The sequence below is a fragment of the Myripristis murdjan genome, chromosome 4 (genome assembly GCF_902150065.1).
Source record: "Myripristis murdjan chromosome 4, fMyrMur1.1, whole genome shotgun sequence".
Classification (NCBI taxonomy): domain Eukaryota; kingdom Metazoa; phylum Chordata; class Actinopteri; order Holocentriformes; family Holocentridae; genus Myripristis; species Myripristis murdjan.
Window position 1 is genome coordinate 4,729,829 of NC_043983.1, and position 17,973 is coordinate 4,747,801.

Sequence of the window (17,973 nt, forward strand, 5' to 3'; positions counted from 1 at the left end):
TTGTCCATTTTGTACATGCTGTCTACTGCCAACCTGCTCAAGTATATCTTGTGGTATAGATTGTGTGCAGGCAGAGGTGGTGAAAGTACACACATTCTTTTCTCCAGTAGAAATACAGATACTTGACTAAAAAATAAACTCTGGTCAAAGTAGAAGCACTGCTTAAATGTGTTTACTTGAGTAAAAGTAAAAAGTACAGGCTCTTAAATGTACTCAAAGTATAAAGAAACCCGCTGAAGAAGGTTTTGACAGAACGTTTTCTGACAGCCGGCTGTTTCTGTTAATTGCTGCTCTGAAGCTGCTCCGTCAGCAGTGTTTGCTGGTTTGCTTTCATCCGTGTCTCTACTAGTTCTGCCTGTCACAGACGTCACATTCTTTCGACTAGTCTCCCTCTTTTGTCTGTTTGGTCTTGTTGCGTCTGTCATGTGTGATATGTGCGGATGGCTACACGAAGGCATCGTCTTTTCCCTGTGTTATTGTCCCATATATTTAGGATGAAACCGGTCGTGATGTTGGGAAGGCATGCAGTGCAGAGTCAAAATAATGGATAATTCCCTTCAAATGCATTCAAACTAACGTAAGCTCATTACTACGCCTGACCCGGTGAGCCCCTCAGACCTCTCTGACCAGCCTCCCCTCCTGTCCACCAGGTTTTGAGTTTTTCGAGGCCAGCGCCAAGGACAACATCAACGTGAAGCAGACCTTCGAGCGCCTGGTTGACATCATCTGTGAGAAGATGTCGGAGAGCCTGGATGCCGGGGACCCCGCGGTGACGGGGGCCAAACAGGGGCCCCAGCTTACGGAGCAGCCAGCCCCTCCTCACCAGGACTGTGCATGTTAAAGCTGACTATCCCCCCTCCCACACCATATTTCCACCCTCCTCCTCCTCCTCCTCCTCCTCCTCCCCCATCCCTCCTTTCTCCTCCTCCAGCGGGAGCCCAGGGCCTCGGGTCCCTGCGCCGGCACCCGTTCACCCACTTTCCTGCTTCCTCCCGTTAAGCTAGTAAGGAGTGTTGGCTGCTGGTCGCAAGAACCAGGTTGAAAAGAGTCTGAAACGCTTGGAGATGCTGGCCTCCGAAGCTGGAGGTGCGTTCAGATCGGCCTCCTCACTGTCAGGGAGCCAAAAGCTTTTGGTTCTGATACCAAAGTGAGTTGAATCAAACCTGAGTGTTTCAGACTCATTTCAACTGAGCTTCTTGAATGTTCCTGGCTCTGACCCATCTTCCTTTGTTCCCCTGCTCCTCAATGTGGTCTTAATAAGAAGGATTTGACGGCGTCCGCCCTCTGACTCCTATCTAAATCCTTCCGATGTTTACAGTACTTTGTTTTATGTCAGTCAAATGTCTTGAGAAGATGTCAGCCTTGGTTTTTGGACTGAGAAAGACCACAGCCGAGTCATGTGTTGTCCTGTGAACCGGTCAGTTGTTAGGGTTGATCCAGTTGAATACCGTTCCATACTTTCCTATATGGTTCTTGATACATGCAGAACCAAAAACACATGGATTTATGCTTGATTTGTTGTCTCAACTGGCATCTAAACCCAACACAGTGCAGATATTAGTAAATGCTTTTTTTTCTTTTCTTTTTTTTTCATTTCTCATCTCAGCCTTTTAATTTTCTGTTTTTATTTTTCTCCAATTTTTTTTGTTTACTGATGGTTATTCTCAAATCTCTGCATACAGTAAACACTGGGCAGGAAATACATGAACAAGACATAGCTAGGTTAGAAAATATTAACAAAGAAGGGACACCTTTTATTTAATTATTTTGTTTTAAATGTGTATATAAATGTTGTGCAATATATAATAATCTACAGGTATACATTTCTGAAAATGAATTTTAAAAAGTATGACATTCTATGAAAATAACAGAGTATCAAATATATGAGGTCAGTGTCTGAAATTGGTTGCATCAGTGGCAACTCCTCTCTATACCATCTCATTTCCCTCTTGGTTTGATTGTACGCTATGTTTCTGGAGATGTTGAAAAGTTGGAAATTCCCATTTCCTAACAGGAAAAATTCAGTGGAACGAACCTTTGAGTCTGAATTCCAAGTTGGAAAATCAGGCAAGCTGCAGTTATTGATCATGTCAACATGGGGGGGCATGCGGATTAGACTGCACAGCATTACTTTTTAAGATGTTTAGAACCAAGTAATGATCTTCAAAATACACTAAGATTTGATTTTCAGCATTGCATGACCTGAAATCTCTCATAGCTCCTGTGTTAAATGATTAAATTTGAACTTTGCAAAGCTGCACTTACAGCTGCATTTTTTTTTTTTTTTTTTTTTTTTTTTGCAAACTGGCTGCCCAATACCCCTAAATATCATAGACATAAATTAGTTATTCCATGGGGAAGAGGATTTTACAAAGGGCAAGGAGGATCTTGCAAATCAGCCCTTTGAGCTGTCATTCCGCTGAGCAGCTGTACTGACACACCCACCTTACCTAACATCCAGGTCATTTAGGGGTCTGGCACTGCCTTCCTCTGATAATGAACCTGCAAGAGATGAACCCTTCAGTTTCCTTTTAAACACAAGGAATTGGGTTTGAGGGGATTCATGTACTGTTAAATCTAATCGAACCACCAACTACGGTCTTAACACGGAATTCAAGACAGGGAGTTTCTTGCTGAAGAAAAATACAGGTATCTAGGAATTTTGTCTCACAGGCGCCTATACTGAGACATATCAACAACTTAGAGAGCAACACAGCACATCACGATACATATGGTACAACAAAAGAACTTCAAATGCAAATAAATAAATAAATAGGTGGAGAGTGGAGTGCTACACAAATCAATCGAATGTGATAGTGAACAAGAAATGACCACTGTGCAACTTTCCAACCTTCAGCGCAACAAATTTCTGGGGCTGTCCTGCAGTGATTGTAAAAATGTGGTTCCAAACAGTTATGGACAGTAGCAGTAAATGCAAAAATCAAATGGATACACGCCGACTCTACTGTTGTGTGAATTTCCCCCTTTCTAAAAAGACATCTGTAATGGTGGAATCAAAAAACCACTGCCCTATTGGAACTGTTGGAGTCAAGCTGCAGCAAAGGGTTACGGTGAAGTTGCACTATGCCTAATTATGAATTATAGGTCAGGGCAAGCACTGCAGATCAGTTGTGAAAGTTAAAAACCTCAGTCGAAGTGCCACTCGGTGGATTGCATGCATGCTAGGATAAGAAATTGAGCCTGATAATTTAGAGAAGTCATGTGAAGAAGAAAACAAAGAGAAGGACGACAGCACCTATAGACAGAGAAGACAAAAACAAAAATCATAAGATGAGAGAAAGATTCATAGACTTAAAGTGATGAACTGCTGAGTCATGTGTAGCATCCTAATTTGAAACAGGTATATTAGGAGCGGAGTGGTGATTAAGACACTAATGTTGACAGTGATGATCGTGACAATATCAGGCAAATTTTTAATTCCACTTACATTTGAATTCTTACTGGTTGTGACTGTTTCTTTTCCAGCAGAATCCAGAATTTTAAACTGTTCTCCTTTCCGAAATGTCTTCCTTTCTAGATTTGTAAATACCTATGAGTCATATGTGTGGATTGTGTTGTATTGACTCCAGGCTTGCAAAAACAAAGTAAAAAAAAAACAAACAAAAAAAACAGATCAACAAAAGATGGTAAAAATCTAAAAACCCATTAAGAGCTGAGCTATATCTTCATCCATTTTTAGGCCTGCTTGTGAATGAATGTGTCACTCAGTTACAAAGCAATACACAACACAGTATCTAGACAAAACAAGATGCCATCGAGCTTGGTAAAGGCTTTTGATCTTCTACTAGCACGCAAAAACACGCAATTTATTTGGTCCATTATCACTGCCTCCTCCAATCCTCTGGTTTTGGCTGTTAAAGTTGACGGAATATGTTGTGGACATTTTTATCTGTATTTTGTGGTTTAAAAAAAAATGTTGATAATCAGTCGACTGTTCTTTTTGAAGATTTTGTACCTCGGGGGTGAGATTGGTACTAATTGCTGCTATTTCTAATGTAGTGCATAACATCTTAAGAAGACCTAAGATTAGAGGAACATACTTATTTGGGATGATTTCAGGCTTGCATCATAAATGTTGCATCAGGCCACACAAGGACTGTGGTGAACTTGACATCACGACAAAATAATCATCATGTTCAAAATAATCAGATTGGGTGATAAACTTGGATTAGCAGTAACATTGTATTTGTGGTGGCAAATGTTTGGACACTATCGCACCAGACTGGTCTCAAGATGTCGCTGTTCAAGTTCTTTGTCAAACAGTGTGTAGGTGACTGTAGGAAATCTTGACAGTATATTGTGCGATGAGAGGACACTGGTCAACAAAGGGGTTAATTGTCAGAGATGTAGAAAATATATTTGATTTCCTAAAACAAAGGTGTCAGTAGGACCCATTAGAGACAGACAGGTACAAATGTTGTTTTGTTGAATTTGACTTTGAGAGTGAAAAGTGAATGACTTCCCTTTACACACACTGTACCTGTTTTTATATTCTTAAGGAATCATAACAGGCATTGTATGAGTACCCAGTTTGAGTGAGACAATTTGTATTTTTAAGTTGCCCTCTAAGATCTTTTACTGTCCCCATCAGATTCATTCAGGCCCATCAGTAAACCCAAATTTGCAACAGCGACACCTTGAGATTGTTTGGGTTTGAATGCAACCAAAGTGTGAGTGAAAATGAACCTCCTTTTTGGGTGTTTTAGTATGATGTTTTTATCCTGTCGCCTCACTTTGAAGTACAATGAACAATTTTGCCTTGACACACTGTCCTCAGTTCATTCTAGCATGAGGATTAAATTTAAAATGTTTGCTTTTTTCCCATTTCTTTTTTTTTTTTCATCCATGAATACTTTTCCACAAAGCACTGTTAACCTGGTTTACATTTAATTTGTACTTTTTTCTATCATGGGAATTGAACAACTATTATGCAGTAATTAATGTAATGATAAGGGAACATGGTGTCAAATTGTCGAAATGTGAACATTACAAAAACCTGCTGTACATGTTGTGGAAGAAAATAAAATAACAAAAATAAAGTTTGTGATGTTAAAACATTTTTCTTCAGTATTGAATATCAGTGCAACCTGCTTTTTTCTATTTAAATGACCAGATAAATCCAGGTTAAAGGTGTGATCTCGTACAGTATAGGCTTATTCTGATTTTGCCCATTAAGTTATCCTTCCTATTTTCAGTGAAAGTAATTTTGAATGTTTCACCCATTTACTAAAATTTACTCACATTTCACATGGCAACAAATTATTTTGCAAATCATGTGGGGGAACTAAAGATTTCACAAAATATAATCAAAATCCCTTGATTTCCAAATTTGAATGTTGAACATCCACCTTATAATGTTCTGCTACTATGGCTAGATAAAAGGGAGGAGAAATGATATCGGAGTTCTGAAATATAACTGCTTGCTTTGAGAAAAGACATATACATAGATAGATATACATATACAAATCACTGGTACGGTCTTATTAAGGAATTCTAGAGAGGTTTTCTGAGGTCTGAAAATAACAGAAAGTAGCAAATTGGTACTGAGAGCCTGTCACCAATGCAAACGTGGCTGACCTTGCCAGCAGGGCCGGGCATAGAAACTGTGAATGATAACCCTGAGTCATGGTAGAAACCATCCAGGAGTCCCCAAGGATCTCCCAGGACAGGTGCTGTGTTGAGAGGAGGTAAACAAAACCTTGGGTCACCTGGAGCCCCAGAGGCCAGCTGGGCTGGCCCAGCTTGTTGAGACGCACTGTTCACGGCCCTGCCAGGGCACTCCTGCCATCTCCCAGGCATACCAGCAGGCATCTTTGGCCTGCTGGAGCATGTTATTTGCATCTGGCCCAAGCATGGCAGATGGCAACCTAAGCAGACAGACCTGATCTTCCCCACCAGTGACTGACCACCTCACCATCCAGAGGGAGGCCATGGCCCTGACAGTTGGCACTGCTTGCTCTTTCGTCAGCTTAGCTAGGAGTGAGGACACCCGCTGCACCTCAGCAGGTAGGTCAGAGTCTTTCTCGTCCAACTCTTTGCAAGCTGGAGCAGCTGACACAGAAGCCCCAGTGGAGAGTGGAGGTATGTTAGTTATCTGGCCTTTTCCTGCTTGTTTTGCATTCTCTTTGGAACTACCTGCAGCTAAAGACTGCCTGCTCATGTGAGAGAGAGAAATTCCTGTTGCTGCTGCTGCTTCAAATTCAGGTTTACGTTCCCATGTCAGTTTGATTATCAGTTACGTGTCAGTTAATGTTGTTCTCCGCAGTAACTCAGCAATTCTTATTCTTCAATGGGATTATATCGTTAGCATCAGTGTAGTGTATTGTAGTACACAGTTCTATTTCCTAATAACAAGACAACACCATTCAAAAAATTTCACAGTTCTTCCAGATTTCATGACAATCTGATAGATACGTTTTTAGATATATGGCAAATTTGTCTGCCCATGGCAAAGGTTGAATGAATGGTTTTAATATTTTTTACATTGTAACATCTTTCTATGAGATTGATATCAGTCTGATCACTGATTTTCCAGATGATTTTCCAGATTTTATTACATGTTGATGGCCAAAATGTGACCTATTTAGAAATCTTGAAAATTATTTGAAGTACATAGAGTGAACAGCTGTCAGGAGAAATCTTTCAGAATGTTTTTTTTTTCTTTGTGTGCAGATGGGGTTGGGGTTGGGTGTTGACAAGGCTGATAAGACTGACAAAACATTTTTTAAGCATTAAACAATTTACCACCATTTCATCTACCAAGACTGATAATATATATATTTGCAGCCATTTCTCCTTGTTTTTTTTTTATATTTCATATTTTTTTCAAATTTTCTTTCATATTTCATCACTGGATTAAAGCCTTGGGGGAAGAAGGTGACGTTTAAAAGGAAAATCCTCACAAAAGATATGGGATGTGGACGGCAAAGGAAGGGAATGTTACATAATACAGAAATCTATTCATGTCAGGACTTTAAAAAGAAGGGTGCAGGAGAGGACAGGTGGTTTTTGATCCACATTGATTTGGACACGGGGGGCACTGCTTTAGATAGATCTATGAACACTGCAGCACATTACCTTATGGACTCCAAACTTAGAGTATGGAAATTAAACCCAGTCAATAATCAAGAGAACATTCTTTTAATTCAAGAGCTTGATATCCTATGTTTGTGCACAGATTTCCAGTTAAGTGCTAGATGTGTGTTGCATGAAACTGGAAGCCGTGTCAACTATGATTAACTTACAGAGGTTAACATGCCCAAAGCATGTTTTTCTTGTTTTTCCTTTTTTTTTTCATGTGAACTGGAAGGGTCAAATGCGAACATAAAGTGGCAAATGGCTTCACAACCAGAGGTGTTTTTTTTGTCCTTTCTTTTGTTTTCCATGGAGAAAAATGAATTACTTCTCGACACTATGTCCACTAGCTGCAATGTTTAAACTTGTTTGAGATGAGGCCATTCAGTTTAATTAAGTGATACAAAACATCTAAATGTGAAGCATAACACTGGAAGCTATGATAAATATGTCTTAACATATGACCAGTGATTTCTAACAGAGTGCAATTAACCACATTTTGTTTGATAAATGACTGTGATAGACAACAGTTACTATCACAGTCACTTAAACATTTTCATTATACCACAATTCAAAGTATAATCATGCATACATTTGTGTTGTGTTTCCTACAATAAATAGCAATAGGCTGAAGCTTCATTCTTGACCTTGAGCACAGCCCAGGCAGCGGTGAACAGACACTCCCCGGTCACTGACCAAAAGCTGTGAAGACAAAATGAAGACTCAATCCTGTTGTACTCATATGAGATTTCTTTATTTGGTTGTCATTATATTTGCCAAATCTTCATGTAAGATGATTTATGTCACCAACTCAGTCCTCACCCAATTTCTCTTGGATCCTTTTCACAAGCCAAATCTGCATCGCCTTAATCAAATATTCAATTTCAGTAGTTAGTCCAATGATGGCTTGCAGTGATTTTATTCTAAATTTGTTATAGATCACCAATTTGTGATGCATGTGTCTACTTCAGCTTTAGTATCAAGATGTTAGTTTAAATTTTACATTACTGTTAAATGTAGCCGCAGCAGCATCAGAGCCAGTGCACCAATGAAGATTTTATGAATAACTATGAATGTAAGCAAGTTTGCAATCTCAGAAAACCAAAACTTGTACTGAATTACATTATATCTATCTATCTATCTATCTATCTATCTATCTACACTACCAGTCAAAAGTTTGGACACACCTTCTCATTTAATGCTTTTCCTTTATTTTCATGACTATTTACATTGTAGATTCTCACTGAAGGCTTCAAAACTATGAATGAACACATATGGAATTATGTAGTAAACAAAAAAGTGTGAAATAACTCAAAACATGTTTTATATTTTAGATGCTTCAAAATAGCCACCCTTTGCTTTGATTACTGCTTTGCACACTCTTGGCATTCTCTCGATGAGCTTCATGAGGTAGTCACCTGAAATGGAGTTCCCAGAAATGCTGAGCACTTGTTGGCCCTTTTGCCTTCACTCTGCGGTCCATCTCATCCCAAACCATCTGGACTGGGTTTAGGTCCGGTGACTGTGGAGGCCAGATCATCTGGCGTAGCACTCCATCACTCTCCTTCTTGGTCAAATAGCCCTTAGGTGTGTTTGGGGTCATTGTCCTGTTGAAAAATAAATGATGGTCCAACTAAACGCAAACCGGATGGGATGGCATGGGGCTGCAGGATGCTGTGGTAGCCATGCTGGTTCAGTGTGTCTTCAATTTTGAATAAATTGCCCAACAGTGTCACCAGCAAAGCACCCCCACACCATCACACCTCCTCCTCCATGCTTCACGGTGGGAACCATGCAGATCACAAATTTGGACTCATCAAACCAAAGCACAGATTTCCACTGGTCTAATGTCCATTTCTTGTGTTTCTTGGTCCAACCAAATCTCTTCTGCTTGTTGCTTTTCCTTAGTAGTGGTTTCTTAGCAGCTATTTGACCATAGAGGCCTGATTCGCGCAGTCTCCTCTGCACAGTTGATGTAGAGATGTGTCTGCCACTATAACTCTGTGTGGCATTTATCTGAGCTCTAATCTGAGGTGCTGTTAAGTAGTGTTGTAGTACTCGAGATCGGTCTTGGTCTCGAGACCACTTTTTGAGGGTCTCGGTCTCGTCTCGGAATCGAAGGCATTTTCACTCAGTCTTGTCTCGGTCTCGGACTGGGCAGACTCGGGATTTTTGATCAAGACCGGTCGAGACCAGGCTCTCACTACTTTGATAAGAGAAAAAAGAAAAGTGCAGCTGCTGCCTTCACGGTGTCACACAGCCTTTGCGACACCTTGAGTGGCACGCCACCTGAACACACAGAGTGGATAAAGACGGCTGGAGAAGCGGTGGTTATGTTTGGCGTCCCCGGGAAATCGTCATGAAAAATGTCGGCAAACTCTGGCTGGCTTTCTCTCTTGTTGCATAAGTTCTTCATGGCCATGCATAGGGTTGCCACCCGTCCCGTAAAATACGGAATCGTCCTTAAATTGGCAATGAAATGTTGCGCAATTTGTCCCGTATTTTCATAAATGCCCCATACACGTCTGTCACACACACATCAACACTGAATAATGAACAAAATAAAACACAGGAAATGTTAAAGGCAGCTAATTTAATCGTGGCAGGACCCGCGTAGGCAGGAGCTGACGCGAGGTACAGCGGATAGACCTCCACCTCCCATGGCTGCATCTCTCTCTGTGGGAGAGACGCAGCCTGCCTGCCTGCTCCTTTCACGGGTTGCCTAGTCACACACACCGACGCTGCGCACTCCGCGCACCAGGGCACCCGCGTGTTTTAAAGATGTCGGCTACGCCCGACACTCCACCACGTCCCAAAAAGCAAAAATGAGTAGGCTACAAGGCAAAACGTGTCAAGGCAAAACGTGTCGGCGAGTGTTTTCTGTGGCTCATGGTGGACAGGCTGACGTGCGGCAACATGCAGGAGGGGATCAACATAGAATAAACATGAGAACGGACAGGAACCAAACGGCAGTGTCATAGTTTTAGCTCTGACATAGCTGTCAGAGCCCCTGAGGTTGATACAGTAGGGGACATTATTATATGATCAACTTGATTTCCTGTATGGTTGTGTATTTAGCAGAAGATGTCAGTGCTTATGCTGATGTGGGCATATACCCTACAGCGCAGTTTCTCAAATGGGGGTACACGTACCCCTGGGGGTACGTGGAGGAACTCCAAGGGGTACGTGGGATAAAAATTATACAACAGGTAGATCCAACCGAGCAATCTGACTGGTCAATCAGACATTTAGAATGTGCTCAAATGAGCATGACAGCGCGGCTAGCCAATGTCAATTTTGATTTATTTAGCGACCTAAGTTTGGATAAATGGCTGAACGAGGAAGACAAGACAGAACAGATAAAGCCGAGATATGCGAGAGTGACGAGTGAAGAGCTGGATCAGCTGGAGAGGTCAAGAAATGAAGCCAGTGTGGCCCGGTCAATGTCTTGGGCCGTCATATGTCTACAAGACTACCTGTCAAACACCTGTCAAACTGCTGATTTCTCAGGTGTAAGTAAAGAAGAGCCAAACAAGATCCTCCCTGAATTTTGTGGAGCTTTAATTTCTATATTAAAGAGAATGGAATGCACAGACAGTACCTGCTGAGGCAGATTCAGCACCACGGACAGTACCCGCGGAGGCAGATTGAGCACCACAGACATTATCTGCTGAGGCCGATTCAGCACCACGGACAGTACCCGCTGAGGCCGATTCAGCCCCACAGACAGTACCCGCTGAGGCAGATTCAGCACCACAGACAATATCTGCTGAGGCAGATTCAGCACCACGGACAGTACCTTCTGAGGCAGATTCAGCACCACGGACAGTACCCGTTGCGGCGGATTCAGCACCACGGACAGTACCTAAGATTTTCCATTGAGATGTGCAGGCTTTAACTTAGTTCTTGTTATTAATGTTATCCTTTATCAGTTATTAATTAGCCTATTAATCGTTATTCATTTGTTTATTCTTTATGTGTTGCCTAGGCCATTGACTTAATTAATTTGTCAATTTGTTTGCATCTGTACATTGAATTGCATATCAGCTGTTAGAAAGCTCTCTGCTGCTCCCCTCCATTGAGGTTTATGCAGAGAATGTCAGTTCTTTTTGCTGAAAACATGTTAATACTAGTAGAATGACATGGTAATAGCAGTCCTGCATCCTGAAAGAAGTATGGAGACTCAGAAATATTCATGCCCTAGGAAGTGTAAAAACACATAAGAAAAAAATCTGGACTCAGGCTTTCATAATTCATGCATCAAAGGGTTAAATATAACTGTTAATATAAGTTAGTTGTAGATCGGCTGTGCTGGTGAGTTGTTGTCATAGCACCTGTTAGATTAAAAATGACGTCCACAGAAGTATAACTATCAGTCCATGAAAAAATGCTTAGTTGTAACATGATTGAGCTAGCAAAGCAGTCTTGTGTTGCTATGTGTGGTATTTATTCAGTTTTGATAAGCCCAAGTTGGCTGGCTGACAAAGACTAGTTAACGTCAGATCTCATGTATTTCCGCTGAAACGGAGTGAATACTAACAAAAACTTATATATTTTGAGAGCGAAATGCCCACAGTATGAATACATTTTGATTACACATTTTATTTTATTGGTAATAGTTGTATAATCGTATTATTACACTCGAGGGTGTGCTTGAATGTCATTATTGTAACTTCACACCTTCTCGTGTAATAATGCTTTAATATATGTTAAAAAATAGCATTCATGCAAGGTTCCTTAAAAATCATTATTTAGCCTAATAAATATTCATTAAAATATAAATGGAAGTTCATAAATGGAATTTTATATTCAGTATTCAATTTCATCATCCTGAAATGAGTCAAACTATAGCTGTCAAAGCACCAAAATGCAAACTGTTCTCAAATTGCTTAAGTTAAAGACTCATGTTCAAGAAACCTTGCTGAAATGTTTTTTTCACATAGTTTATTTGATTTAGGTCTTATTCCTTTTTCTTTTAATCTTTCTTTATGAAATGACATATTTATGATTGCTTGTTAGGGTCAATGCAGTTTTAAAAAGTATGATGGTGTACGTTTTACAAGAAGTCAAGCAACAAATTTCCTTAGATTTGTGATTTGTTTCATTGTGCTGGTTAGAAAACAACAGCATTTTGTTTTTGTTGCTGTTGCATTTGTTTAAAAGTAAACTTAGTTTAAAAGAGATACCTGTCATTTTTCTTTAAGATATATATGGTCTTGGTCTCGTCTCGGTCTCGACCTCCAAATGTCTTGGTCTCGGTACTCTCTAGTCTCAGTAATGTCTTGGTCTCAGTTGGTGTGGTCTTGACTACAACACTACTGTTAAGTTGCGATTTCTGAGGCTGGTGACTCGGATGAACTTATCCTCAGCAGCAGAGGTGACTCTTGGTCTTCCTTTCCTGGTGGTGGTCCTCATATGAGCCAGTTTCGTCGTAGCGCTTGATATTTTTTTTTGACTGCACTTGGGGACACATTCAAAGTTTTTGCAATTTTCTGGACTGACTGACCTTCAGTTCTTAAAGTAATGATGGACTGTCATTTCTCTTTACTTAGCTGATTGGTTCTTGCCATAATATGAATTCTAACAGTTGTCAAATAGGGCTGTCAGCTGTGTACCAACCTGACTTCTGCACAACACAACTGATGGTCCCAACCCCATTAAGAAGGCAAGAAATTCCACAAATGCACCCTGACAAGGCACACCTCTATATATCTATATCTACATCTATATCTATATCTATCTATCTATCTATCTATCTATCTATCTAACTATATATATATATATATATATATATATATATATATATGTGTGTGTGTGTGTGTGTGTGTGTGTGTGTGTGTGTGTGTGTGTGTGTGTGTGTGTGTGTCTGGGAAATATATATATTTCCCAGAACATATTAAGTCAGAATATAAAGTGAACTTGCATTAAAATGGATGGCTCAACCTAAATCAAAATGCATATCTAGATTAACCAGCAGAATATACATACTATATAGAGATGCTGTTAAGAATTTATTTGTTAAATACAAAACTTGATATCAAAATGGTCCTTTCTTGTGGTCACACACCAACAGCTGATGCCAAAGACAATTCATGATGTTTGATCTCAAGTATAAATCAATGCCAATGTCATCCCTGTGAGAGCAACAGAGAAATAAAATAAATTATTTTTACTTAAAGAACAGCAATTCCTCCTGAATTTCAGTTGGCACTTTTAAGTCAATAAAGTGGACCATGGGGGTGTGCTTGGAGTGAGAACACCTTTAACATGTCTTTGCCAGCATCTGCAGCGGGAATCAGGTCCTCTACATGTCGTAAAAAAGACAGGTCTGTAAGGTTATAAGTAGTATCCAATTTATGTAGTCAATCTAATTTGACTCATCTGAATGCATGAAAATAAGGTGCTGCCTGAGCTTCTTAAATCAAGCTTTGTCCAAATGTTATTACCAAATAGTCCATCGGTCATTGCTGCATTAGAGGTTGTGTAATTTCACAACTACCCAGCAGAGGGAGACAGATACCATGGTTCATCAAATGAACTGGATTGGTGCAGATTCCCACACTTCAGAGAGATGCTGCCAGATTTTTAGCATTACATAACACCCTGGCTCCACTGATTTGTTCTCAGTCACTTTGCTGTTAGGAAGAGCGATCAGTGTTTCAGGGATGAGTTAATCTAAATGGACTTTGAGCCTGATAACCATACCGCTAATGCTTCTAACCTTATATTGATTTAGTGTTGCTGTGGTCCTCTATTATAAAGTTTATATTGATCTTATGCACAGATGTATTGTTTTAGCCTCCTGTGGTATCACTATGATACCCTGACTAGACTATTGATAGAGCCAAGGTTGTCTGTGATATTTCTGTAGTATCCAACTGTATTTTTCAATAGACACACTCATACACTCAGACTCATACTCACTCACTCAACCTGCATAGGATCTTCCTAAAGGCCTTCCTTGATGGCAGGTTGTATGGAGACTATTGTGCAATGTAAGACAACAAAGTAGGGCCTATTTGATTCTTCCAAATAAAAAAAAATCCAGTTAGAAAAGTACGGTATGTAACCAGACATGAAGAGTCTTGTATCTCAGTTTTGTTGAACTTGACACATTTCTGTTGAGCAACACTGGAGGCACTCCACCCCTTTATTGGACCTGCAGTGGGCTTGTTGCTGCACAGTCAATTTTATTTCTACCAGACTGCATGCAACTTTGAATGGGTTTCACCAAAATGGAGGAAGCAGTGTTTTGTTGTTGCTGTTTTTTTTTTTTTTTTTTTTTTTAATTATTTGTTTATTTATTTATTTTTCCATTGCCGAACAGCGTTTGATTCAGAACACAGCGGCATGTAAAAACGTAGAAGTGATAGAAACAGTGCAACAGAAAGATGACAACGCTTCACATTTAAATAACAATAATAATAATAATAAAACACTGAAATAAGACATCTTAGAGTACAAAATGGATGAATACAGGTGCATGTAAAGGCTATGATAATAAACACCGACTTGCGCCCTATATGACACCCAGTGGGCAACATTCGAGTTTGTCAACATGCAAATCTTCTGTTCTCTACAGAAATGTGATATATGGCAAATGCAGGACGTCGCTCATGTCAAATATGGGTATATGCATTTCCCATGGCTTCAACATATATATTACGAATATTTATGACACAAATGCTGATTTTATGTAAATGACACATCAATACATTTGGTCCAGGTTTGAGACTGTATATGGGGACAGCCAATCTGTAAACATTTTCCAACAAAAAATGTAAGGATATGTGCCGTCTGTCATTAAAGTTGAACTGCATATAGCCCCGATACATGCCACTCTCGCTCCCGTGTACGAAGAACTGTAAGCCAAACTGCATTATAAAATCTGTCAGCTGCAGTCCCTCGCTATCCGGCGAATGTAAACACCGAGTACAAAAAGATTTAAGACGCTTTACATATTTGAGAGCACATCTTTCATTCGGCACATATCCAATAAATATTTATGCATACATTTAAATGAAATTACAACTTTTATAACTGGTCACCTCATTCCGAGCGGTCTTCTACTCTTAGTTTCAACCACTGGGGCAGACCGGAAGGCAGCGGCAAACAGCGAACCAACCAATTATCAAAACTGATTTTATCAAAATAAAGTTCTGCTTGGTTGAATTATCAATATGCCGAGTGGAGCAGAGGAGCTTAACGATTCGTAAATGGCCCCGGTTATATTCTAACCGAGAAGTTCAACTGCCAACAAGCGAAGCCACCGCATACTGTCAAATGTTTTGAATGGAGTTTTGCCTGTGCCTCTCTCGATGCAAGAGAGAACAAGTATCGGTGCTACGCTACATACAGAAAACCAACATCAACAAAGTCCTTGAAGCTTATATGCTGGTCAGTTTTTGCAGTCCTTCGGCTAGTGTACTTGAACTTGGTGTGGCAACAGCTGGCATCCGCTGTTGACATGGCTCAGGACTTTCTGTTTCAGCTGAGCCACTTGCTCCCTCAGCAGGCTAGCCGTCGAGGCCAGGTCGGTGTTCTGGGTTTTCAACGTTTTGACTTTGTCCTCCAGTCTGGAGATTCGTTCCAGTTTCCGCTTCCTGCACTTGGATGCCGCAATTCGGTTCCTGAGCCTCTTCCTCTCGGCTTTGATGCGCTCCTGTGTGTCCATGTTGATGGGAGACAGCGGCGGGCTGTCCCCGAAGCTCTGCACGTCTGGGACCGTCTGGGGCTCGTCCTTCGGCGGCTGAACCCGGGAGAGCTCCGGCTGCGGCGGGGCTCCCCCGAGATGATGCGACGGAGGAGGAGGGAAAGGGACCGTGTCCGTGGAGTAGTTGACAGTGGTTCCCAGTGGCCCGCTGCCGTAACTGTTAAGGTTTGTGTAGACCGGTAGATCCGGCTGTACGGTGACCGGGGCGATGTTGGTGCCTAGATCCAGGCTGCCGTTCGTCTGGCTGACCCCGTTCAGCTGGTTCTGCTTGTGCAAGTCCTCCAGCGCCTTGACGAAGCCCTCAGCGAACTCCTGCTCGTCGGTCACCGTCTTCGGGTAGATGAACTGAGAGCTGGTCGGTGTTGTCGTGACCATTCCGTTAGACTGGATGATGAGTCTCTCCAGCTCCGGGGAGGCCAGCTTGAGCAGACCCAAGTCCGGGGAGGCGAGGATGCTCTCGGCGTCGCGGAGATGCGGCTTCAGATCGGTGGCGTCCGCCAGGTTCAAGTTAATATTCTTCTTCATCATTATTTCGAGGGACAAGTCGTACAACTCGGCACAGCTTTAAAATGGCGCTCTGTCCATAACCTCGAAATGTAAACCGCAGCGTAGCTAAATGAATCTTCCTTAAACTTATCTCAATTTTTTGATAACAATCGTCGCTTGTACTGCGCTCTCGAGCGGGGCAGAAGTTTCAGTGCACGCCTGCGCACGACGCCCTGTGCTTTTCTGCCCTCGTACGTTCCATTATGTCACTTCAGAGCGCGCGCATTGGGCAGAAATTACGTTTCCAGTCTTTTATTTGAATAAAAGAGAGGACGAGAAAGTAAGATGTCTCACTCTGAGCAGATTTCCGCATACAGCTGGGTCCGGATGGTTGCAAAGCGAAAGTGAGAGCAAACACAAAACACGTGCTTTACCATTACTTGCGCTTTGAGTCAGAGTTGCGAGCTCAGGCTGCATTCCTTTCAAAGTCAGGCGATTGGGAATTCCAGTTTGTAGATCGTAATGACAACGTCCATGAGTTTCAGAGGGCCAACATAGAAAAACTGAAAAATGTGGACAAACGTGTCAAAACGTGATGTTTTTGTGGCTGGTGGTTCTCTACATGCCACTGCTAATGTTATGTCTGCCAGAACATCTAGAGGGCACACCATGTTCGCATCTCCATGCAACCTCACATTTTAGATTTATTTATTTGTTTAATTTAATGTATAATATACTTGATAGGTGTTTCATAACTTTAAGATCAGGCAAAATTGAAAATCCAGATTATAATCATTTTCATTGCAGGAGTGGAGCCCTTGCATGAGGATTAAAACTAACCCTGTGGCTGTTCATGAACTTCCCATTTGCTCCCTGAGTAGTTCTGGGCTGCATTGTGGGACAATCCTGCACAGTAACGTGCACACTCAAAATGTATAGCCAGCTGAGTATGTACTTCAACATTTTTAGATGACATTTTTCATACTCTTACCATGTAAATGCACTACATTCTGAAAACTTGGTTAGGATAAGGATGTTGTGCAGACCAGGGGCGCTGCCAGGAATTTTTGGCCCCATGAAAAAAAAAAAAAAAAGTATTCACTCGATGATGGTTTAATAATTTTATATTAGTTTTTACTTTTTGGGGGGGGCCCTGTCAGGCAAGGGCCCTTGGAATTGTCTTAACTTTTCCCCCATATATGGCGCCCCTAGTGCAGACTGAGCCATGGGACCCTGATTTTTTTTTTTCTTTTTAAACCACTGAGTGATTCATCGTCTCTACAGACGATCTTTGTCACTGTTCTATTGCCATGGAGAGGGAGGATAAACTACAAACAGTGCAGTGCATTGTGGTTTGATGTCATGGTGAGTATTGGGGAGAACTGGTTGTTCAAAGTCTTGTTTTCATCCTTTTACTAATTTAGCATCAAAAGTGGAACTTTGTGCTCAAGGGACTGTGTTTGCCTCATTTAACAGCCAGAAACTTGATCCAAGGGTATAATCAGTCAGAATTGTCCTGTACTAACGCACATATGTTTTCCTATTTCATGTAAGGTAAGAGAAGCAAGTAAGCACCAAAAACTGCAGGTTGTAATGCATATGCAGGCTCATATAAATATGAATTTGCTGACTTATTCCGTGCTTGTAATTCCTGTTATGAATTGTCATGATCTTTGCTA

The 17,973-nt window shown here is 41.1% G+C and overlaps 2 protein-coding genes across 2 annotated transcripts in view; one reads left to right on the forward strand and one right to left on the reverse strand.

Annotated features, from left to right (window-relative positions):
* LOC115358028 (ras-related protein Rab-3A) overlaps positions 1-5,078 on the forward strand; it is a 28,617-nt gene extending 23,539 nt beyond the window's left edge. The window contains exon 5 of the mRNA XM_030049803.1: positions 651-5,078. Within this exon, the coding sequence (XP_029905663.1) occupies positions 651-841 (191 nt within the window). The 3' untranslated portion in view covers positions 842-5,078. The remainder of the gene's footprint in view (positions 1-650) is intronic.
* A 9,281-nt stretch (positions 5,079-14,359) lies between these two features.
* LOC115358427 (transcription factor jun-D) lies at positions 14,360-16,514 on the reverse strand. The gene has a single exon (XM_030050405.1). The coding sequence runs from the start codon at positions 16,334-16,336 to the stop codon at positions 15,515-15,517; it is 822 nt and encodes a 273-aa protein (XP_029906265.1). The 5' UTR covers positions 16,337-16,514; the 3' UTR covers positions 14,360-15,514.
* Between the last annotated feature and the right edge of the window lie 1,459 nt (positions 16,515-17,973).